At 37.6% G+C, this 24686-nt stretch overlaps 1 protein-coding gene across 2 annotated transcripts in view; it reads left to right on the top strand.

Moving 5' to 3' along the window:
* The window catches only part of rhbdf1b (rhomboid 5 homolog 1b), a 40047-nt gene extending 22353 nt beyond the window's left edge, over nucleotides 1-17694 (top strand). The window contains exons 4-19 of one of the 2 annotated variants that reach the window (XM_084135223.1): nucleotides 2004-2117; nucleotides 6560-6773; nucleotides 7006-7212; nucleotides 8545-8667; nucleotides 9426-9589; nucleotides 10947-11198; nucleotides 11357-11468; nucleotides 11544-11618; nucleotides 12861-13022; nucleotides 13107-13207; nucleotides 13293-13356; nucleotides 13447-13541; nucleotides 14881-14956; nucleotides 15177-15277; nucleotides 15431-15584; nucleotides 16938-17694. In XM_084135223.1, coding sequence (XP_083991349.1) covers nucleotides 2004-2117; nucleotides 6560-6773; nucleotides 7006-7212; nucleotides 8545-8667; nucleotides 9426-9589; nucleotides 10947-11198; nucleotides 11357-11468; nucleotides 11544-11618; nucleotides 12861-13022; nucleotides 13107-13207; nucleotides 13293-13356; nucleotides 13447-13541; nucleotides 14881-14956; nucleotides 15177-15277; nucleotides 15431-15584; nucleotides 16938-17357 — 2434 coding nt within the window. In that variant the 3' untranslated portion in view covers nucleotides 17358-17694. The remainder of the gene's footprint in view (nucleotides 1-2003; nucleotides 2118-6559; nucleotides 6774-7005; nucleotides 7213-8544; nucleotides 8668-9425; nucleotides 9590-10946; nucleotides 11199-11356; nucleotides 11469-11543; nucleotides 11619-12860; nucleotides 13023-13106; nucleotides 13208-13292; nucleotides 13357-13446; nucleotides 13542-14880; nucleotides 14957-15176; nucleotides 15278-15430; nucleotides 15585-16937) is intronic. The other variant, XM_084135224.1, reaches the window with a different exon arrangement.
* Nucleotides 17695-24686: the final 6992 nt, after the last annotated feature.

Here is a 24686-nt window from a genome sequence, read left to right as displayed (position 1 = left end):
ATGTAGTTGTGACACTACATACATACACTGCATACATATGAAAAATTATAACATACATGTTCAAGCATTCGGAATTATAGCCACGTTAATAATGTTTGTAAGAAACCAACCCGTTTGTAAATCCGTCAAGATTTCAGCGAGATGTGTGCATGCTGATCATTCACCTAATGCACAGCTTCACTGTGACAAGATGGCCGAACGGTGATGCCGGAAGTGACTGCGCCATAAGACATCTAGCGTTTATATATGATATCTATGCTTATTACACCCAAGAACAGAACACCACAATCGTTAGACGCCATTCTACTCAGCACTCCAGCTATCAACAATGAACGCGCGTCGGCGCGTGCTATGATTGACAGCTCGCTCACGAGGGCGGGTCTGTGTTTGAAACGCTGCTGTCAATCACCCATTGTGGGAGGGGCGTCGATATTGTGACGTCACAATATCGAACAGCTTGATTTGAGACAGAAGGAAACATATAAGAAGATTTTAAAAAAAAACACTGGATGGATTTTTATCATTTTATGATGGTTGTGTACAGGCACTGCCAACACACATTTCAGTACAATCAACTTGTAAAAGTGCATGTACCATTATATGACCCCTTTAATAACATACAATCTAAAATTCAATTTAGGTGACCTGTTGCCACAACTTAAACAAATGCAGACTGGACAAGGATAAGGAGAATAAATGTTACAATTATTGATGTTTGATGTGTTTTTTAGTAAAGGGAAAGCTGTTAGTGTTTATTGCTGTTATTTTTTACATTTAAAAGACTTTCTGTTATATTTCTGGTTACATTACTACCAAGAGTAGTGCTCGTGGACACCTAAACACCTAAAACCACCTAAACCAAACATGTAATTTACTACAAAATATGAATTACTGCAGTCTATTTAAAAATGTTTAATTAATTTTAATGAATTACTTGTTTAAAAAAATGGGTTGATTGAATGATTCAATGACTTGATTGTTTCATTACTGGATGAATTAGCGTTTTTGAATCAGCAGGTTTTTTTGTTTTTGTTTTTCGTAACAATTTAATCGTTATTTAACGATCGTTATTTGAAGCATCAAGTTACGCTATTTTGATCGCTACCGTAGACATTAGTGTTTATATCCAAAATATAAACTTTTATCTCAGTAGGTATTTGTTTGGTAATTTCAATATTTTAAACACAGAAATAACGATAATGTGTGATTGAAAATACGGTTAGTGAAGCTGTTTCATACCTAAACGTGACTGCTTTCTCAAACTGGCTCAGCGGTAGTGCAAACACATTTGAATGTTTAATAGACAGGCGAATTATTTATTAAGATCTTGTTATTGTTATTTAGGATTAAGATCGCGTGGGTGTTCGAATCGATAGTGCGATCTCTTAACGATTAATTCGCAGCTCTTACATTTTTTTTAATAATCAACTTTTCAAAATTTTATTGCTAGAAATGATTAAGTTCCTCTAACTAAATGTAGTATATTGGTTGCACATACTTTTATTAGAAGTTGCATTAATCTTTTTAGAGTAACTTGTGCTGTGACTAAGCTAAAAGGCCAATATGCATTACAGGTACTAAATAAAGATTTTTTTTTATCTGTATTCTTTTTAAATCTCTGACTGCTCCTTAGACTCAGTAACAAGTGCTGTTTATCTTAATGGCTTGCGATGTTTTATGAATTCTTTATGTATGGATGAAGTCCTCCACTGTGAGGAGACACAGCAGTAAATCAAACTAATGTTCGTTTTGACTGCATGTGTGCATCTTTTTCAGCATCTGTTCTTGTGCTCAAATTTTGAATGACATAGAGTCTGTCCTCTTTATTAACCTCCTTTCTGCTTTTATACTGCAATTAATATGATCCTGTCAACTTTTTAAATGCATAATTTTTTTCCCATCTCTGCTTTTCTTCTGTAACCTAACTGGTTGCTTTTCTATCTTTTCTCTTCCCCTGTTTTCTCGTCTGCCTTTCCTGATCCTCCTCACTTCATCCCCTCTAGTCCCACAGGAAAGAGGGTACACTTTGAGCAGATGAGCACCGTCCTGGTTAAAGGCCAGTGTTTATCACGTCTGGAACCCCCCAGACGTCAGTCACTGCCGCAAATCGTCCTCAGGTACCGTGGAACCAATACAGACCCTTTGAAGTCGAAATTTATTTACAGTCAGTTACACCCAAGTTTTTTGGGTGTAGTAGTTTCAGTGTGTAATTTTAGAATATGTCGTTTTTTCAAATTAATTATGTGGTGGGAGGCATTTTTGTTGTCTTTTAACACTCTTTCATAAAAAAACACACAAAAAAATAATCAGGTTTTCATCAGTATTTTGAAACATTCAAGACTTTTTAAATCCAGTTCGCCCACACTAAGTTTAAGATGAATTATATAAAATAGCATAGCCCCTCCGACAGCTATTTGCCGCTCCCTGATCATACATAATACTTCATTTGGCTTTGAAAGAATGTCAGAACACACACACACACGTCAGACTCCTACACTAACTTGAAAAAGAGTTCCTTTCTTTCTCTTCACAAAAACAGGAGCGCATCAAAGCCTTCACATCTGTGTCTTTGGGTTTGGCTGTGTTCTAAGATAATCAACTGATAGTGTATTGACTCTTGAGTCCACCATGTGTCTACCATCAAAGGAATATCTGAGCTGTGGGAGAAGAACATGTCACGGCAGAAAGTGTTATTCACAATGCTGTAAAAATTGCTTATGTGGGCCTCTTTCGGCTATTTTCAACTCTGCCGCTGATTGTGACTCATGCTTTATTAATGTAAACCTTGTTTTGCACGGGTTTCTGGAGTGTAGGCTTGAAGTTGTGGATGTGTCTTGTCTATATTATTACTGATTCATTTGGGGAAGAACTTATTAATCATTGTTATTTTATTGTATTGACACCATACAGCCCTAGTTTCTACCAGTAAGAAATAAAAGTACTATGACAGTTGTTAAACATAACTGTTTTCTATTTAAAGGTCCCGTTCTTCGTGATCCCATGTTTCAAACTTTAGTTAGTGTGTAATGTTGCTGTTAGAGCATAAATAATATCTGTAAAATTACAAAGCTCAAAGTTCAATGCCAAGCGAGATATTTTATTTAACAGAAGTCGCCTACATCGAACGGCCCGTTTGGACTACATCCCTCTACTTCCTTCTTTAATGACGTCAGTAGAACCGTTTTTTGACTAACCTCCGCCCACAGGAATGCTCCCTCAACTCTACCGAAATTCGTTTATGTACTTGCGCACTTCTTATAACTTACTGTGTTTACTCAGCTCTTACGGTGATTTTCTGAAGTAAAACTGACGCTTCATCTTTTGTGTGATGTACAATAAACTTTATTAAACTCATCAGTATATGTTTGATCATCATTCGGACCTGGTCCGAAACAGCAGACTTGTAGGCTATTAATAAATAATGGATACATACAAGCAGATGACAAATACGTTATAATAACCGTAATTAAACTACTAAACTATACCTGTTCCATCTCTATACAGCACTCTGACTCTGTAGGCATTATTGTCCGACTCGAAATGAACACCGTTACTGAGAGTTTCTGATATTATCATCATTCCGTGAGATGAAATTGTCCTGAGAGACTGAGCGCGAGCTCATGAAGCTCCGCCCCCTGGGTCGTCCAGCAGCAGCTTATTTGCATTTAAAGGGCACACACTAAAACAGCGCGTTTTTCTGAGCCCCAAAAAATGACAATTTAAACATGCTGTAAAAAATGATCTGTTGGGTATTTTGAGCTGAAACTTCACATACACACTCTGGGGACATCAGAGACTTATTTTACATCTTGTGAAAAGGGGCATAATACGGGACCTTTAAATATATATATATTGTTTTTAAATGTCACGCATTTCTGATGAAAAATCTTTATTTTCAGCATCATTACTCCAGTCTTCAGTGTCACATGATCCTTCAGAAATCATTCTAATAAGCTGATTTGAAAAAAGTTTTGCTGCTTAATATTTTTGTGGAGCCTGTGAAACTTCCAGGTTTCTTTGATGTATTTTATTTAATGGAAAGACAATATATTATTTATTTATTTAATAAATTATTTAATAAAAAAACGTTATACATGAAAAAATATTTAATACTTAGCTTAATTTTATCTAACAAAGTGGGTCTTTATATGAAGATATATAGCTGCCTTTATAGTTTATTAATGGGATCATAATATATTTAGGGATCCTCAACTTGTTTGAAAACCCCTGCTCTATAACCAAGTATAACCGTACCATATTCCCATTCAAATCCTCTGCCACTGACAAAACTATCCACAAGTTAATTGATCGACTGTCCAAACTCATAACTGTTAAAGTCCACTGATGTGCACAGTGCCTATAGTGCATGTTGGGAATTGCATGTCAAATTAAGATGGGTGGTGAATGATCATTTCTTTCCCTCCACCGGGGTATTTGAAGGATGGAGTCATTTGTCTTGGAAATGTGTTATCTTTACCCTTGTAGATGAGGATTTTGTGTTATTCAGGATTATTGCCTGCTCTGTGGGACACTGTATTATTGCTTGAGGCATGTGTAATTGTATGTGTGAGTGTATAGTCATGATTGAATTGTGCAAACTGAGTCTAGTCCCAGTTCTCACACTTCCCTCATGTTTCGACACGTCCCCTACCCTCTCTCTCTCTTCTCTCTGTCTCTCTCTTTTAGTCAGATGAGCTGGTATTTTACTGGATGTTTACACACACTCCTCAAACACTATCTGAGTAGGCGGCAAGAGTAAAGTGGAGTTGCTGTGGGATACATGTGAATCACTGCTGTATGGTCTCAGACACATTAAGGATCTGTTTAAGTGTTTAAGCGAGTCTTGATCCTTTGGATTGAAGCAGATGTTCTGCTTGAGCTCTGGCATCAAGGAAATGTCTTATTTGCTTCTATGACTTCATGTGATGTAGAGGGTAGAAGGAATGAAAAGCCAATATTTCACTCAGTGTGAAGGCTTCTATTCCTCCTCTACCTCAGACATGACCTTCCTTGCCTCCTGGGATGAGTTAGACAGGTAGGTCGATGGAGTGTTTTTTATGTTGCACCGTGTCTTTATGATTGAGGAACTTCTAATTGTAGATTTTTGTATTAAATATTTGTGCTTTTGGATATTTTCGGAATTTAATAATTTTTTAACAAACTACCAGCCAACTTTTTTAAATTGAAAATTTAGAGTGTTTTTTAGTATCAAAGCAGGTCTTCTTTATTATGGTTGTTAGTTTGGTTTATTATGGTCTGGTTTGGTTTATAGATCATCTCCATGTGTTTGGTTTTAATCACTCTGGAATACTTGGTTCTGATTGGTCAACAGCTGTAGGTATATTTGAAAATGTTCATAGGTTTAAGTTTCCCACATAGTTTGCTAGTTTTAATGGAATAAAGATTGCGTTCCTTATTAAAAATAATGTGCAATTACTTATTTCATTTTGCATCTGAAGTAAATTAATCTTGTTTAGGAATGTTTATTTTTAGTTGAAAACTTAACATATTTTTGTGTGTAATGGATGAGCTCAATGATTTATTTCATCACCATATTGAGTGTTTACAGTATATGAGTTTGTTCAGTTTTTCAATGGATAGCAGAACAGTTTATAAAGTTACTTTCTTATATTTCATGGCTGATTTGAAATGTTCTTTCTCAAATCATTCCTCCAAAAAGAGGGGGACAATACGGCGGTGACTCCCCCTCTGCTGCCTTAAAAGGCCTCCCCTCAGCTGGCCTTCCTTGTAATGATGCACAGCCAACTCTGTTATTACTATGTGGCCTTTACTCTAAACACTGCTGATGTCCTAACTTTACTACCAACATTTGCACACACTTCAAACACTTAAAAAAAAAGTTACAGGCTCTGTCCTAGGTTGTGTTTCAGAGGGGTACACACTAATGTGTTTTGGTCTTGTTTGCCAGTAAAGTATCTAAACAGGCTTAAAATAAGACACATTTACTTGATAAGCAAAATTGCATAATATATTAAGAGATTATTATTTCTTGAATTAAATGTATTTCTTAACACATTGGTGAAAAGTTGGTCTTAAGCATAAATAAATTTAGTGAGAGAAAAATAAACTTAATGCAAGGTTTATTATTTAACACATCACAAGTGAATGTATTGTGTTGGGTAGGAAATTTCAGAAAGTTAGCAATCTAGCATTGAAAGCGTATGATCCCACCCTCCCCTCAGACTGTCAACTCTGAATAGCCTTATGAAACATGCTGATGATGTGTGATGTCTGCGCGAAGGTATGGAAATACATATGTTGACAGGCAGGTAGCAGCAGAAAAAAAATCCATCAATATTAGATATTTATGAGTGCTTACAAATCATTCACTCAGAAAGAGTTAATGCACTCAGTCGGAATCGACCATGGATGTTTTGGATGTCTCGGTTAGTTAGTTTGTTGTTTTGGCTCTTCGCTCAGATTGCCCAAGTGGATTTTATTATGTTTTTCCATTCTCTCTTGAGGGCCTATTAGTTTGTATGCTTGGTGTGGTAAAACTGCTGTATTATTACTATAAAAAATAATTATGTGACTGCAGAGGCACAGCAGACTGGTTTGGGGTCAGCAATGATGTGGATGCCACCCAGAAATGGCAGCGGAAGAGCCTCCGCCACTGCACCCAGCGGTACGGCAAACTGAAGCCTCAGGTTATACGCGAAATGGACCTGCCCAGCCAAGACAATCTGTCCATGACCAGTACCGAGACCCCTCCTCCTCTATACGTACCACCCCCACAGCACGGCATGCAGAGGGTAAGCTGGACGCATACAGTACATGCATACAGATCCCTTTAACGGTACAATCCAAATTGCTTAAACTGTTCTAGGAAAACCACTGTTTCTATAAACATGGGACTTCAATAAACAATTTACCATTAGCATTTACTATAGCTGATGCACACTATTAAGAGCTGATGGTTTGTGATACAGTCACACAGGGTGATCATGACTCACTGTTTAGGTTTGTTGTTGTCGGTCTCTGCAGATCGTAGACCCGCTGGCTCGGGGTCGAGCGTTCCGTAACGTAGAGGAAGTGGATGGCCTTAGTATACCTCAGACCCCCATCACCCCCTGCGCAGCTTCCCTGTGCTCCTTCACCAGCTCCCGCTCTGGCTTCAACCGACCTCCCCGCAGACGGAAGCGCGAGTCTGTCGCCAAGATGGGCTTCAGAGCAGCTGCTGCTCTGGTGAAGGTAAGACCAGATAGAGAGACTACAATGTTAAGCAAGTTACATTAGCACTGCATATGATTTATAACAGTGATTCCAACCAGGGGCCCTCAGTAAACTTCCTTAGAATTGATTTAATTCATTTAAATTGACTTAAAATTATTTTTTTTAAATGATTGAAAATTATGAAAATTATATATATATATATATATATATATATATATATATATATATATATATAGTATAGACAAAATTATATATATATAATTTCTTTCTTCAATAATTATTAAAAAGTAATTTATTAATGCAATTAAATTAAAATCATAAACAAAAAAATATATAATTATTTTTTTTCTTCTCAGTATCTATTTGTTCTTATTTTATTAATCATCTGAAATCACTAAAATAATTGTGGTTAATTGTTTTTAAATATAAACACTACCAGTTTCTGTTAATAAAACTGTCTCAAAACAAGGAACAATAGCATAATTCCAGTAGAAATACCAGAGGAGAATATCTTCGATTAATATATTAGACATTGGAGGGCCTTCAAGTCAAAAATATTGAGAACCACTGATTTATACCATTGTAGATGGTCTATTTTAGTTGCATAGGACTGAATAGCCCCAAAAAGTGATTTCATTCCCCAGATTTCCTGTGAAGTCATTCTCTGGTTTTATTATCATCCTCCGGACATGAACAAAACAAGTTCCCAGGCAGGAACAAACAACAGGATAAAGCGGCAGACTCATTTCTGACAATTGCTAGAAAAAAAATCAAATCACCTTTTGATTTGAGTCAATAATCATTCCTTAAAATTCGGAAATCTCCTTTGAGCTTTAGTTCCCCAAATGTCAAAGTGACGTGAATGCAGTTGGAACAAGGCAAGGGCCGTCCCATAAACCCAGCCGTACTGATTATCATAGATTACTTCAGAGGCTCACTTTGATGTCCTTGTAAAGATTGTAATAAACAAATATTACCCTCCCCCCGATAATCTGTTATGTAAAAGTTTATCTCTGGCTTGACTTGTTGGCCCGGGATTTGGCCCAGTTCCATTTAGTGCCTGAGCCCAGATGACCAGGCTAAAGGCCTGGGAACAACGCTAACAGATGGCTATGATAATTCCACTGGAATGTTCAGCTGTTGGTCTGATAGAATATTCTGGAGCAGGTTGAGGTAATCTCCTGCTTGGCCTCAGAAAACACAGCACAGCTGCATTGGAAAGGGCATTAGATCTCACCCATTGTTTGTGATGTATAATATGTATATCTAGATGTTATGTACCATTGTGTTCGTACATGACTACAGTAGTAGTAAACATGTTACTGTTGATGAAGATGACTCTGGTTTTAGGGGCGCTCTCTGCGGGAAGGGACCGTTCGGCGAATGCAGAGGCGCAGTTTTGCTGCAGCCAGTTTCCTAGATGAGGACACTGTGGATTTCCCAGATGAACTGGACACCTCCTTCTTTGCCAAGGTGAAACTGACGACAAAACCTGGCGTTTACAGCCCAGACCACCTCAATGCTGCCACCTAGTGTTGGAATATGTAAAGACCATTGAGGTGAAATATATAAATGCACCACTAGCATCAACTGAACAGCTAATATTAGTTTACCTAAATACTGCCCGTCTTCCATTGGTCGACAAACAGATATTCCCGCCCCAAACTTACACTGATAAAGGAGGTGTTACTGTGTCTAGATGGTTTGAGATATTCAAACAAACTTTTCAATGTTTTTGATAGGGTCACAGAGTCACAGTCAGTGACGTCCTGTCAGTCTACAAATGGGTTGCAGTTGCCTCTGCACATTAAGAGGGATTAGTATTATTTATATATTAATATAATATTTACTAATATTTAGTATTATCTTTTATTTTTATATTTTCAGTTTTCATTTTAGTTTATGTTGTATGTCATTTTGTTGTGTTTTTGTCTTCTTTTTGATTTCTATTTATCTTAATTTAATTTTCTTTCAGTTTTTATAGTAATTTTAGGACTTAAATTTTTAACTTAAGTTAGTTACCAAGGCAACATTTCAAATTTTTGTTTAAAGTTATTTGTAATAGTTGTAGTTAACAATAACAACGCTGGCTTGAATAGGGAAAATAGCTGGGAAATATTTAAAAAATGTAAAAAAATGACACATCTGAGAAAACAGTAATCCAAGAAATTAAACATCAATAATGTTTTTGTACACCTAAATGTGTCTGATGTGGCCATTTGTTCCTTTAGGATGGGTTTACACACGAAGAGCTGTCCACATACGCAGACGAGGTGTTTGAGTCGCTTTCTGAAGCTGCCATTAAAGAAACTGATGCCAGTAGAGCTGGAGATGAGCGGGACTTGACGGGCAGTGCCCTAGAGAAGACAGAACTGGAGCGGAGCCATCTTATGCTGTGAGTTACGTGCACTTGACAAATATTTTTGAGTTTGTAACGTTATTCTGATGCTCTTAAATGCTCTTAAAGCTCTTACAAACACACTTAACGACTGTAAGTGATTTGAATGTAATTTGATACTTATGACTGATCATGCCAAAACGAGCCGAGTCAGAGACAGCTGTGTTCAGTCGGTGTTTAAAATCTGCTCCAGTCGTTGGAAACAGTCAATTCAGTCTTGTTTTATCTAGTTGTAAAGTGTGCCCCCGGCTTAAAGGGATAATTCACCCGAAAAATGAAAATTAGCCCATGATTTACTCACCCTCAAGTCATCCTAGGTGTATATATGACATTCTAATACAATCGGAGTTATATTAAAAATGTCTTGGCTCTCCCAAGCTTTATAATGGCAGTGAATGGCCGTTTCTGTTTTGAAGTCCATAAAAGTGCATCTATCCATCATAAAAGTTCTCCACACGGCTCCGGGGGGTTAAAGGGATGGTTCGGAGTAAATTCAACCTAGGGTCCTTTGCACCATGACCTCGAGCCAAACCCCCCCCACCCCCCCTCCCTTTTCCCTTGGTCGAACATTATTAAAGTTAGAGCTTATGTAGAGAAATCAGCCGAATGGCTTAGTGCAGGCGCTAACGGATCCAATGATGTATCTCGTAAATGACCCCACTAATAATGCCCAGAATGGTACCAAACTTTTACAGTAGAACAAATAGGTTCTGTACTCATAAAACGAGACATTGGAAAGTTTGTAAGTACGTCAGGAGTTTATTTAAATAACACTTGCCTGATGGCTCATGCTACTGCTAACGTCGAGGTCACTTCGTTATTTGGGAAAAGCACGTAAAAGTCCTGTCAGAAAGCGATGCATAAGGATGTAGTGTAACGACGCCCATTTCCAGGAATGTACTAATATTTTGTTGGTAGTACCAGTAACAATTATTAGTTAACACTAAATTGTCAACACTTCAAAAAAAAAAAAAAAAAAGGGCCTCGTTTCGCTTCAGAAGGTCTTTATTAACCCCCCGGAGCCGTGTGAAGCACTTTTATGATGGATAGATGAACTTTTATGGACTTCAAAACAGAAACGGCCATTCACTGCCATTTTAATAGATCTACATTGTTAAAAGCGCTATATAAATGAAGATGACTTGACTTGATAAAGCTTGGAAGAGCCTGGACATTTTTTATATAACTCTGATTGTATTTGTCTGAAAGAAGAATGTCATATACACCTAGGGTGGCTTGAGGGTGAGTAAATCATGAGCTAATTTTCATTTTTGGGTGAACTATCCCTTTAAGTGGACTATTCTCTGTCTGTACTATAGAAAAGCTCATTTCTATGTCTCTCCATGTCTCTCAGGCCTCTCGAGAGAGGCTGGCGTAAGGGAAAGGATGGTGCTCTGGTTCAGCCTAAAGTGCGCTTACGGCAGGAAGTGGTTAGTGTGAGCGGTCAGCGGCGTGGACAGCGCATTGCTGTGCCCGTTAAGAAACTCTTTGCCAAGGAGAAGCGTCCTTACGGGCTCGGCATGGTGGGCAGACTGACCAACCGCACCTACCGCAAACGCATTGACAGCTATGTGAAGAAACAGATTGAAGACATGAATGACCACAGGTATTTAACAGCATTGTGTGTGGGTGCTTGGTGTTGACTATTGAGATTGCATGATGGTCTCTGGATAGATAGATGCATGTTGTGCATTTACGATAACTGCACGTTATGATTTATAAGTGTCTGTACTGGGTGATGAATTGAGTTCTTTTATCCCACAGGCCTTTCTTCACTTACTGGATCACCTTTGTCCATTTGCTGATTACCATCTTGGCAGTTTCTATCTATGGCATTGCACCTGTGGGCTTTTCACAACACGAGACAGTTGATTCTGTAAGTAAAATGTGTTTTCGGTTTTGTTGCATTGTGCTTGTATTATGGTGTGTAACAGGTTGTCATCTGTCGTAGGTCTTACGAAACAAAGGGGTTTATGAAAATGTCAAATTCATGCAGCAAGAAAACTTCTGGATTGGACCAGACTCGGTAAATATATTTACAACATTTAAACATATGGATTTGCCTTAAAGTTTGTGTAAATTGTAATTGTGCTGCTATGTCTGTATTTATAAAACAAAATAATCTTACCACCTTGTGACCCGAAAAACAACATTTTCCTTAAAGAGAGGCTTTTAGCCCTTTTGTAGGTTACCAATATTCCTTTTATGTTGTTTGAGGTTTTAAGTGCATGTGTAATATTATTCTAAAATTGTGTTTTTTAATATTATTTAAAAAATACTTAAATTTATTATATAATGCTGTTTATAATTGTCTTATATCAGTGTTCTTATTAGTAACTATAAGTAATACTGACAAAAATAAATGGTAATACTTTACAATAAGGTCAACATTGGTTAATCTTATATTAACTAACATTTAGCAATATATTTTTATACAACATTTAATAATCGGTGTCAATTTTAACGAATAAAAATGCAGTTCTTCATTGTTTATTTTAATTCACAGTGCATGAACTAATGTTGACAAATACTTTTAAAAACTTTTAATTTTAAAAATGTATTAGTAAATGTTGAAATTAACATGATAATTAACATTAAGAATAATTCTACAGCATTTATTAATCGTAGTTCATGTTAATTTCAACATTTACTAATAAATTTTTAAAATTAAAAGTTGTAATTTTTTAACAAATTTAACAAATGAAACGTTGTCTGACGCTAGATAGAAATATTGGTAACACTACAATAAGGTCATTTGGCAACATTAGTAAATGCATTATTTAACAATTAGCAATACATTTGTTATATTATTTATTTGTCTTTATTAATGCTAGTTAATCAAAATACAACAGATGTTGGTTCAGGTCTGTAAAATAATATTAACAGATACAACTTTTGATTTTAATAATGTATTAGTAAATGTTTTAAGTAAATTAGTGTATTAGTAAGTTTATGAATGCTTCACAAGTATTTTTCATTGATAGTTCATTGATAGTAACTAATGTTGTTAACCAATGAGGTCATTATTGTAAAGTGTCATCGAAATATTAAAATAAATAAATAAAAATGACAAAAGTACACAAAATACTAAAGCTAAATACATAAATTTACACAAAAAATATGAAAATAATAAATAAATAAAAATAGTAATAAATACTATAATAGCATATAAAAACACTACTACTAAAATAACTTTATTTTTTTGTTTGAGTTTAGCACGTTACCATTACGCTCTTGCCTAATCTGCAGTTGTTTCCCTGTCCTGCAGGAGGCACTGATTCACCTCGGTGCTAAGTTCTCCCCCTGCATGCGTCAGGATGAGGAGGTGCACCAGCTCATCCAGGAGAAGAAGGACAGCGAGCGGCACTCGGCGTGCTGCGTCCGTAATGACCAATCAGGCTGCTTGCAGACCTCTCAGGAGGAGTGCTCGGTCAGTTCCCGTTTGACCTCGCATGTCTACATTAATGTGTGCACTCGACCTATTTTTACACAAATGTCCCTGTAATATTCGCAGAGTACACTGGCATTATGGGTAAAGTGGCCTCAGCACCCAAGTGCTCCGTATCTAGAGGGGAAAGTGCGTCAGTACGGCTCTGTTTGTCATCAAGACCCCAGGTACAATTCAAACCCTTTTTACTCTTTTACCCATTCACACCGCCTGCGGCCTGAATAATCTTATTTCACACATTTGTGATGTTAGGATTTGTCTGGAGCCTGCCTCGGTCACTCCTCACGAGTGGCCTGATGACATCACCAAGTGGCCGGTGAGTGACGGTTTCTTAACAGATGACTAATATGAACACTCATTATTGCTTCAGTTTAATACTGTTATACACCATTTTGCTCTCTGTCAGATATGCACCAGGTACAGCACAGGGAACCACACTAACCTGCCACACATTGACTGTGTCATCACTGGCAGACCCTGCTGCATCGGAACCAAAGGAAGGTGAGGAGAACCTGCACACACACCATTAGATATTATAAGTGATTCAAATGAACTAACAAAGACTGATAGCAGTGACAAATATTAATCCATTTCATTATTTTAAAGGATTAGTTCACCCCAAAATGAAAATTTCCTAATAATTTACTCACCCCAATGCCATTCAAGATATCCATGTCTTTCTTTCCTCAGTGGGAGAGAAATTATGTTTTTTGAGGAAAACATTTCTGGATTTTTCTTCTAACAATGGACTTCATTGGTTACCATCGTTTTTAAGTCCAAAACAATGCAGTTTCAAAAGTCTTTGAAGTGTTTAAACGGGCTGTACGCGATCACAGCTGAAGAAGAGGTTGTTATCTAGCGAAACGATAGGTCATTTTCAAAACAAATTTATAATTTATAGACTTTTTACCTTCAATAGTTCGGATTGAACTGATCAACAAACGGACAGGGAACTACGTCATCACGTTGAAAGGTCACGCCGGCGTGACCTTTCTTACTAAGCATTTAGATGATATTTAAATTTAGATGATATAAAGATTTTTCTTACTAAGCATTTAGATGATATTTAAATGCTTTAGTTTTATGATCAAGGCTGTTTAGTTTTTACTGTGGGTGGCAAAATATATAATGCAATACAATACAATGATGATTGAGAGATGTTCAAATAAACATTCTCAAAAGCCTGTATCATTTACCATGATTTTTCAAAGAAATGTTGTATGGATAAGTCAACCTAAGTTGCTTCAGTCCAATAAGTGTATATCTTGAAATATTACTAACAATATAAAAGTTATTCTTTCTTTTTACTCTATAAAAATAAATCTAGATTTCACAGCAAAAAGACACGTGTACCACAAGCTAAAAGGCCTTTTACTTTCTAGAAAAGTATAAACTATCAATCAGACAACAGAAGGCATGTAGTAGATAGATTATAACAGGTTTTTAGCATATCATTCATCATGTTGATCATTTAGAGGCCTTAGAGATTTGCAAATCAAATAATACAGTAGGCTTTATAGGGTTAATAACCCTCTCATGTCATGTTAATCAGACAAAATTTGACCCCTTGCTTGAGTTGTGACACACTATGAATGCTAGATTCATGAAAAAAATGGAAGGCCTCATCTAGCTTGTGATGGTGTTATGAACGGGAAAATAAAGCTTCAGTGTAGAAATAGGAAGGAAATCAAGCTCTGAATTAGCAGATGATTTAGGTTTTAAGATAATGAAAACATGATCAAAATTCATATAAAGGTTTCCAAACATTTGACTGGTAGTTCATCTCATGTTGTCCTTTAGCAGGTCAAATTTAAAATTGTGTCAATTGTGATCTGCACAGGTGTGAGATTACATCAAGAGAGTACTGTAACTTCATGAAGGGATACTTCCATGAGGAGGCCACATTGTGTTCCCAGGTCAGTGGACATTTCTTCTTGCTGACATATAAGTTTAGATCTTATACATTCTGTTGATTTATCTAGAGCAGTACAGTAGTGCAATACGCAGTTTTATAAATTGCCAACAGGGGGTGTAAAGAGCCACATCTGTGCAAGTGCCTATAATTTAAGTGTACAAACATTTAGCTATAAACTGTCATTTGTATAATTATGGATAAAACTGATTATCCGCTCTCAGGTGCATTGTATGGATGATGTGTGTGGCCTCCTGCCTTTCCTGAACCCAGAGATCCCGGACCAGTTCTATCGACTCTGGCTCTCTCTCTTCTTGCATGCTGGGTGAGTAGGAAGTGTGATCCGTTGCAGGGGGCCCATTGTGAATTTAGCAATAAATGAAATGCAGTGTCAGATTACTTATCCTTCCTGACTGCTCTTTCTTGACAAAGGTAAAGCCTTGTTTGATTGATTGTGAAAGTCTCTTCCTCTCTGCAGGATCCTGCACTGCCTGGTGTCTGTGTGCTTCCAGATGACCATTCTGAGGGATTTGGAGAAGCTAGCGGGCTGGCTGAGAATCTCCATCATCTATATCCTCAGTGGGATTACAGGAAACCTCGCCAGTGCCATCTTCTTACCGTACAGAGCAGAGGTACAGCCTCATGAGTCTGGATCAGGCGTCTTAAAATCCACACATTCAGTAATGAGATCATTTAATATAAACCCTCAAATGGTAACGGTTAAATCCAACCTAAAAATCAATCTCACTTTTTGCATTGGCCTTTAATGTTATCCTGTAGTTATTGTATTGTTATACAGCATTATACAGTACGGATATTTACATGGTTAGACTTTTATATTTGTCAAATAAATGTAATTATTTTAAACTTTCTATTCATTAAAGAATCCTGATGCATCATGGTTTCAACAGACACTGCAGCACAACTGTTTTCAACATAGATAATAAGAAGAAAGCACCAAATCCGCATATTAACTTACTTTATTTCGATGGTCCACTTTAGACATTCTAACTATAAGTAACTTTGCAACTACATGTTAACTATTATTACTAGTAGTTACTAGAGTACTAGTAGACTGTCTGCTTAATATTAGCTAACACTTTATTTTTATGCTTCCCCAACAGACATTCTACTGACTATAAGGAACTTTGCAACTACGTCAACTAACTCTCATTAGAATATTAGTAAACTGTAGTATAGGCCTACTGTTAGAAGACTTGTTAGTAGAAATATTTGACATGTAGTCAGTAGAATGTTTGTTGGGTGAGCATCAAAATAAAGTGTTAGCTGATATTAAGTAGACAGTCTACTAGTACTCTAATGATAGTAGACATGTAGATGCAGTTACTTATAGGTAGTAGAATGTCTAAAGTGGACCGTCGAAATAAGCGTTACCGCATATTAGAATGATTTCTGAAGGATTATGTGACACTGAAGACTGGAGTAATGCCGCTGAAAATGCAGCTTTCAAAAACGCTGACAAAATCTAACTGATCCCAAACTATTTTTTTCCCCCATGGCTTATTACAGGCCTAAATCACGGGTGTAAACGTGCAATTGCAACCTAGATGATGACAACTTCCATCAGTCAAAAAGTTACATGCATGTGCATTCTAAAAATGTCATGATGAGTGTGCACTGCATTTGATGAATTACTTCTCGGCTGTTAGTAATGTATGTTCTATAAGTAGCCAGTGTGTAGTATGTAATAATCAAGTTAGAACTGGCATGTGATCTAGTTGTCACTGGGATTTAAGGGATAGTACGGTGTCCATCCGATGTGCCGTTTGCAGAAGTATGTTCACTTTTATGAATACTGCATAAACGAACATAATACTCTATTGAAACAGCTTTTCACATATTATATAGCACCTAAATAGGCATTTTCACCTGGCTATGGCCAACCATGTTAGACTTATATCCCTGGTTTAGTTGCACCAGTGCAGGAACTCATAGTAACCCCTTCTCTGTGTTTCCAATGCCAGGTGGGTCCGGCTGGCTCTCAGTTTGGCATCTTGGCCTGTCTGTTTGTGGAGCTGTTCCAGAGCTGGCAGATCTTGGCACGGCCATGGAGGGCCTTCATCAAACTCTCATGCATAGTGCTGTTCCTCTTCGCCTTCGGCTTGCTGCCCTGGATAGATAATTTCGCCCACATCTGCGGCTTCTTCTCAGGCTTCTTCCTTTCCTTCGCCTTCCTGCCATACATCAGCTTCGGCCGCATGGACATGTACCGCAAACGTTTGCAGATCCTAGTGGCACTTACTCTTTTCCTGGGCATCTTCTCCGGTTTCGTCGTTCTCTTCTACGTTTACCCCGTCAAGTGCGAGTGGTGTGAGCTTCTCACCTGCATCCCGCTGACGGACAAGTTTTGTAATAAATACGACCTCAATGCTCACCTCCACTGAGGCCTTGCAGAAGAAGGGCTGCAATGGAGGGCAGTTGGTCGCCAACTCCAGCTTTTCTGCAGGCCTGGACTGATTTCATTCTTTTTATATAACATCCTTTATAAAGAAGGTTTTATTGTTTTTAATTTCTCCGGCTCAGAGAAGAGCCCGCCCCAGGAGGGAAGAATATTAGTTACGCCATTAGTGCCTTTTCACACAGTACCAGCTACTGCAATATCTGAGTCCTGTTAGATCGGAGGCAAACCTGTAATGTCTGTAGTGCTACTGCAGTGGTAATATTCGGTAGTGTTTTAGCTACCTGATCACATGTAACACAAAATACAATGTGAAGAAATCACTTAGTCTGCCTTCGTTTTTTTCTGCAAATTTTTTCTGCTTAAAATAACGGTTCTGTTCTAGCGGGCTGCCTACGTAGTCAACATTTTTATTTGAATAGGGACAATACAAAAAACATTTAATTTAAAAAGTCTAAAAAAAATGATGCTAATTTGCATCTCAAGTAGTTTGCATAGGCGCCACACCCAATCCAATGTCTGTTCCAAAAAGGAAGCAGCATAATTATGTTGTCTTCTAGGGGAGGATCACATGTGTCCTTTGTGGGGAAACCAGTCCCATAATGCATTAAAGCAAGCTCATTTCTATACTAATATTCATTTGATACTAAAAGGTATCAACAAAACGAGTTAAAGCTATTTAAAAATATATAGAGGAGATGAACAAAAGTGACAGTGATTCTGTACTTTTGAACTTTCTATTTATCAAGAAACCTGAATTTTCTTTTTCAGTTTCCACAAAAATACTAAGAAGCACAACTGTTTCCAACATTGATAATAATAAGAAATGTTTCTTGAGCACTAAATCAACATATTAGAATGGTTTCTGAAGGATCATGTGATACTGAAGACTGGAGTAATGATGTTGAAAGTTCAGCTTTGCCATCACAGGAATAAATGACTTTTTACTGAATTTTTGATCAAATAAATGCAGCGTTGGTGAAGATAAAATACTTCTTTCAAATACATAAAAAAAGACATACCGACCCAAACTTCTTAATGTTAGTAGGCTATATAGTTACTGATCAGAATTATTGGCACCCCTGGTAAATATGATCAAAGATGGCTGTAAAATAAATCTGCATTGTTTGTCCCTTTGATCTTTCATTCAAAAAATTCGCAAAAATGTAACCTTTCACTGAAGTAAAAGAATTGAAAGTGGGGGTAAATCACAATATGAGATAAAAGTTTTTCTTCAAAACACGTTGACCACAATTATTGACACCCCAAGAATTTTTTAGGAGTAAAATATCTCTGAAGTATATTCTGATTCATATTTATATTTTTGGCACACCAGGGGGACTAGGACCATGAAATTGTCTAGCTATTTCTCAGGAGTATAAATGAGGAAACACAAATTCCCTTAATCATCCATCACAACGAGTAAAACCAAAGAATATAGTTCTGATGTGCAGCAAAATGTTGTTGAGCTTCACAAAATAGAAAATGGCTGTAAGAAAATTGCTAAAGCACTGAAAATTCCTATTTCCACCATCAGGGCAAAATTAAGAAGTTCCAGAGTTTGAGTGGCCAAAGACTCTTCAAGGATCACAGATGGAGAATTGCAGAGATTAGTTGAGTCTTGGGGTCAGAAATTATAATTATAATAAATCAAACAGCCCCTACATCACCACATGTTGTTTGGGAGGGTTTCAAGAAAATCCTCCTAGCTCATCCAAAAACAAACTCCATCATATTCAGTTGCCAGACACAACTGGAACATCAAATGGGATGAGGTTCTATGGTCAGATGAAACAAAAATAATAGCTTTTTGGCAGCAAACCCACCAGATGGGTTTAGTGCAAACAGGGATAAAAAGTACCCCATGCCCACGGTTAAATATACCACTGGATCTTTAATGGGTTTTTTTTGCTGGAGGTCCTGGACATCTTGTTCAGATATACACAGTATCATGGATTCTAGCAAATACCAACAGATAAATAATCAAAACCGAAGGCCTCTTATACACAGTATAAATAATATACACATACAGATGTAAATGGTTTTTTATGAAACTACGTAGATGCCTTTATATTTTAGGAAGAGGGCCCTTTGCATGGATCATCATATTTGAGGGTCATTGCCATCAATAAGTTTGAACATCACTATGTTATAGTGTTGCAGTGTTAGCTTAGCAACATGCTAATGTCAAAGTCAGTTGAAATGTATTGTGAGTCGTGCCTCGGTTCACTTTGTGCAAGCAACTTAATTTGTAAGAATTGCAGGATCAGAATCATTCCATTTCAGTTAGGAAGCTGTCTGTGTGCACAGTAAACAACAAGAGCACTCTCTTTGTTTTGTGAGTGATAATGAATAATAATGTTGATATGAATGAACAATAGATGTCCAAACTCTCCTCAGTTGAAAATCAAAGAAATATAATATAAAATATTCCCTATCATTTCTGTTCCTGCAAAAAGCATGGCTTTATGTACCCAGAGCCTCGACGCGTGTGCTCACACGTCTGTTCCTCGGACAGCTGCATGTGTTTGCATACTCATCTGTGACAGAGGATGATTGGCCCTGATCTCAGAGCAGCTCTTTGTGCCGTAAGTGTGTGGGGGAGGTTCACGGTTCGTGTGCTCCGCGCTGCCTGCCATCAGCCTGAAGGATCTGCAGGAGTCTGGAGAGCGCATCACTGCATTAATGGAGCTCCATCTTCACGGTCCAACGTCTCTCCTCCACCTCCTGTAAAAAAAAGAAAAACAAGAGAAAAAGGCTCCTCTATTGTGGACTATGCTAATTACAAGTCTCCCATCCCCCGTTTCCCTAATGTAGCAAACACAAAACAGCGAACCCTGTGTTAGTTTAGCCGAAATGGTAATTAAAAGCTAGCTAATTAATGTGTGCGCTGGGCTCCGGTTTGCAGTGGTCGCTCAAGTGCTCTTCTGCTGCTGTTCACAAACAGTGCCACTGTGGCATAAACTCTTAGATCTGTCACAAGGAACAATTCCCAGCATTCCATGCCATCATACAGCATGCGTTTTTAGTTCACCCGAAAATGAAAATTATTTTATGAATTACTCACCCTCATATGTCGTTCCAAACCTGTAAGACTTTTGTTCATCTTCAGGACACAAATGAAGACCTTTTTGATGAAATCTGAGAGCTTTCTGTCCCTCCATAGACAGCTACGCAACTGACACTTTGATGCTTCAAAAGTTCATAAAGAAATCATAAAACTAATCCATATGTGAGCGGTTAAGTCCAAAATATTCTGAAGAGACACAATCGCTTTATATGATGAACATATTTAATTTAGGCTTTTATTCACATATAAACATTCATCAACTCACACATCATTTGTGGTAAACAGAAGCTCAAGCATGTTCGCTTGACGTGCGAGAACCAATGAGGTTCATTCTCGTGTTACGCAGTACGTTTGAGCTTCCGCAAGAACCAATGAGGTTCATTCTCGTGTTACGCAGTACGTTTGAGCTTCCGCAAGAACCAATGAGGTTCATTCTCGTGTTACGCAGTACGTTTGAGCTTCCGCAAGAACCAATGAGGTTCATTCTCGTGTTACGCAGCACGTTTGAGCTTCCTCAAGAACCAATGAGGTTCATTCTCGTGTTACGCAGCACGTTTGAGCTTCCTCAAGAACCAATGAGGTTCATTCTCCTGTTACGCAGCACGTTTGAGCTTCCTCAAGAACCAGTGAGGTTCATTCTCGTGTTACGCAGTACGTTTGAGCTTCCTCAAGAACCAGTGAGGTTCATTCTCGTGTTACGCAGTACGTTTGAGCTTCCGCAAGAACCAATGAGGTTCATTCTCGTGTTACGCAGCACGTTTGAGCTTCCTCAAGAACCAATGAGGTTCATTCTCGTGTTACGCAGCACGTTTGAGCTTCCTCAAGAACCAGTGAGGTTCATTCTCGTGTTACGCAGTACGTTTGAGCTTCCGCAAGAACCAATGAGGTTCATTCTCGTGTTACGCAGTACGTTTGAGCTTCCATAAGAGGTTTGTTCTTCCAAGTCAAGCAGGTTCGGTTGACCTTCTGTTTACGTTCGCTGAACAATGTTTATATGTGGATACAAGCCGAAATTAAATCTGTTCATCATATAAAGCGTTTGAGTCTTTTCATAAAATTTGGACTAAACCGCTCAATTCATATGGATCAGCTTTACAATCTCTTTATGAACTTTTTAAAGCATCAAAGTGGTATTTGCGTAGCTGTCAATGGAGGGACAGAAATCTCTCAGATTTCATAAAAAAAAAAAAAAACTTCATGTGTCCTGAAGATGAACAAAAGTCTTACAGGTTTGAAATGACATGAGGGTGAGTAAATTATGACAGAATTTTCATTTTTGGGTGAACTATCCCTTTAACTTCTTCGCTAACCTGTCCGCTTCTTCCCCGATAAGGACAAAGGAGCAGCTGAGGGAAACACTGCAATCAGATCTTTTTAGCAGCTCTATAACCTCACTAAGGCACTTCAGAGGAAATTAGCCATCTCTCGCCCAGCCCCCAGCTTCTCCGTCCACTGGCCTATAGACATGCTAATTTTAAGGTAAGAGGGCCATATCGCAAATCATTGATCATAATCAAATCAACATGCAGGGGGATCCTCTAATCCCACTACTTCAATTGTGCATAACAGCTATTTGCTGATTAGCGGGTCGCTTTACACCAGAGGGAATATTTGAGATACATATGACGTCTTTCTCTCTATCAATCTCTCTCTCTAATCTCCTTGATTTCTGGTGTACTATTTTTTAAATAGTGCTTCTTAAATTGACTCCAGGCAGAAAATGTGAATACAAACATCTTTCTGTCTGATTTATGCATATATTTTTTTTTAATGGAATAATACAGAAAAATACAGTGGGTTCAAAAGTCTAGTGAAGCCTACAGTTGATGGGTCCCATTGACTTCCATAGTAGGGAAAAAAATACTATGGAAGTCAATGGGGCCCATCAACTGTCTGGTTACCGACGTTCTACAAAATATTGTCTTTTGTGTTCAGCAGAAGAAAGAAATTCAAACAGGTTTGTAACAACTTAAGCGTGAGTAAATGATGGCAAAATTTTCATTTTTGGGTGAACTATCCCTTTAATCCTGAGGCCTCCTTAGAAAGTTAGGTTCCGGCCCCCTGGTTGAGAACCACCTTGTTAGACGCACTAAGATGTCTCATACTGTTTGGCTTGGCTGATTATGAACATTTACCCGATTTAACAGTTGACCCCTCTGGTCAAAGAGGGGACATTTTTGTCTTCCAGCTGTTGACAGATTAACCACACTTCTGATCAGTGAAATGAGACATCCTGTAGTCCAGTAGGCAATAAAAAAAAAGAAGAAGCCAATTATTGGTTTGACCTCCTCTTGAATCTGTGACACAGTGGTTATCTCATGCTCCAGATGCAGCTTGTCTAGCTCCAATGTTATCTTTTTCAACATCTTTATCCAATTAATTTCCCAAAATATAATGTTAAAAACAAAATCAACTTTCTTTCAGACGAGGCTAACCACAAAGCCTAAAAAATGGCCATTTTGTATGTATTTAGGTGTTAGTATTTTATGATGTTAAAATTCTGTCTAATAAGCCAATAATTGTCATATGGCAGATATTAAAATGATTAAATATAAAAATGTGTCTGATTAAATTACAAATTAAACACTATCTAAAATCAACTAATTTAAATGCTAAAAGTCAAGTCAATTCACCTTGATTTCTATAGTGCTTTATACAATACAGATTGTTTCAAAGCAGTTTTTTCAGCTCAGCTGTGAAACAGTTCTAAAAAGAAAATATTGTCATTGTTCAGCTGAATTCAGTTCCGTTGAAAAGATCATCAATCTTTTGATCAATTATCAAATTAGTTGTAGTTCTACTCTGCAGAAAACAGTGATGTCATCATCCACCCCAGTTCAGTTCTCATTAAAACCTGTCATTGTTCAGCTGAAGTCAGTTTGGTGTTGATTCAGTTCCGTTCAAAAACTGTGTAAAGATCATCAATGAAATTGATGTCATCATCCAGTTCAGTTCAGTTCAGTTCAGTTCTTATCCGATAGTGGCATTGCAATCAAATCAATAATATTGTTGAATATTGAGTCAATACACTCAATATTGAAAAAATACATATATTTTCATGATTTATCACAACTTTTCTTATTTTGTCAAATCAACTTAGATAATTAATGTGGCTTCAGATAACATAATATTTTGAGTTTCTGTTGATTAAACCAATCTCCTACTTTGTATTAACTCAAATTTTTTATTTCAATGAACTTAAAATTAAGGCAACAACCAGGTTACTTACTTTACGTTAAACCAACTTAAATGATTTTTTTTAGTGTACAAGCAACAATACAAGTTACAAGTCAATTTGAACATCACAACACTTAAATGTACAGTATGAATAATGGATTTTCATGTTGAGATTTGCTAAAAGAAAGTGTTATTATATTATTAGTGGATTAAAGATTAACTTTGAATGTTAAATAATGGCAAAGGTAATCTGAATGTAGAGGAAGTAGAGGAAATGAGCAGGCACAATTAAATATTCAAAACAAATGGCAATAAATAAAATCTAAAATCAGCTGTTAACCAATCTGGTATTGTTAGCGGGTGAATTCATCGTTTATCGTGCACATCTAGCTGTAAGTCATATTCCAGCACTGCTGTGATGGGGATGATAAATGGCAGCGTGTGCCACCGTACCTCCATTCGATCAGGCAGAGGAGTCATACTGCAGGCAGAGGGGTAAAGGATGGGGGGGGGGGAGTGCTGAAAGCCGATTCTGAAACAGGAACCTGGCAGCTGCGCAGCAGGTGGTCAGTGACAGGCTGTCTATCCTCATTGTCCCTCAGATGAGCACGTAGGCCGCAGCAGACCCCCAGAGCCACGGCTGCAAGTCAGGGCTTACAGGTGAACGAGTCGGGGGGAGGGGAGCTGGATGGATACCACGCACCTGCTTCAGACACCGCAGTCATGCCTCAGTGGAGAGAGAGGAGCCCCTGCTCACAAAATGTGGCCTATCTGCCACCTGTGCCTTGCCCCCGTCATTTTAGAGGGGGCGAGAGGCATCAGGTAGATGAATTTAAAGAGTTATCTGTCAAAACATGCTAAATACAGTCCATTGAAATCACTATGAAAATTAGTTTATTATATGATTGTAATTAAAGCCAATGAAAGTGATTGAAACCACAATTCATTAGATTTTTTTTTTTTTTAAAGCAAGCACGCATCACAAGTGCCATTTAGGTTTATGATAATTTATGGCTGTCATTCATAGGTGTTTTTTCCGAGTTGACCCGAAAATAAATAAATAGCAAT

Source organism: Abramis brama (genome assembly GCF_963993115.1).
Source record: "Abramis brama genome assembly, chromosome: 14".
Classification (NCBI taxonomy): domain Eukaryota; kingdom Metazoa; phylum Chordata; class Actinopteri; order Cypriniformes; family Leuciscidae; genus Abramis; species Abramis brama.
The sequence above is the reverse complement of the archived record's forward strand: the minus strand, read 5'-3'. Positions and strand labels throughout refer to the sequence as shown.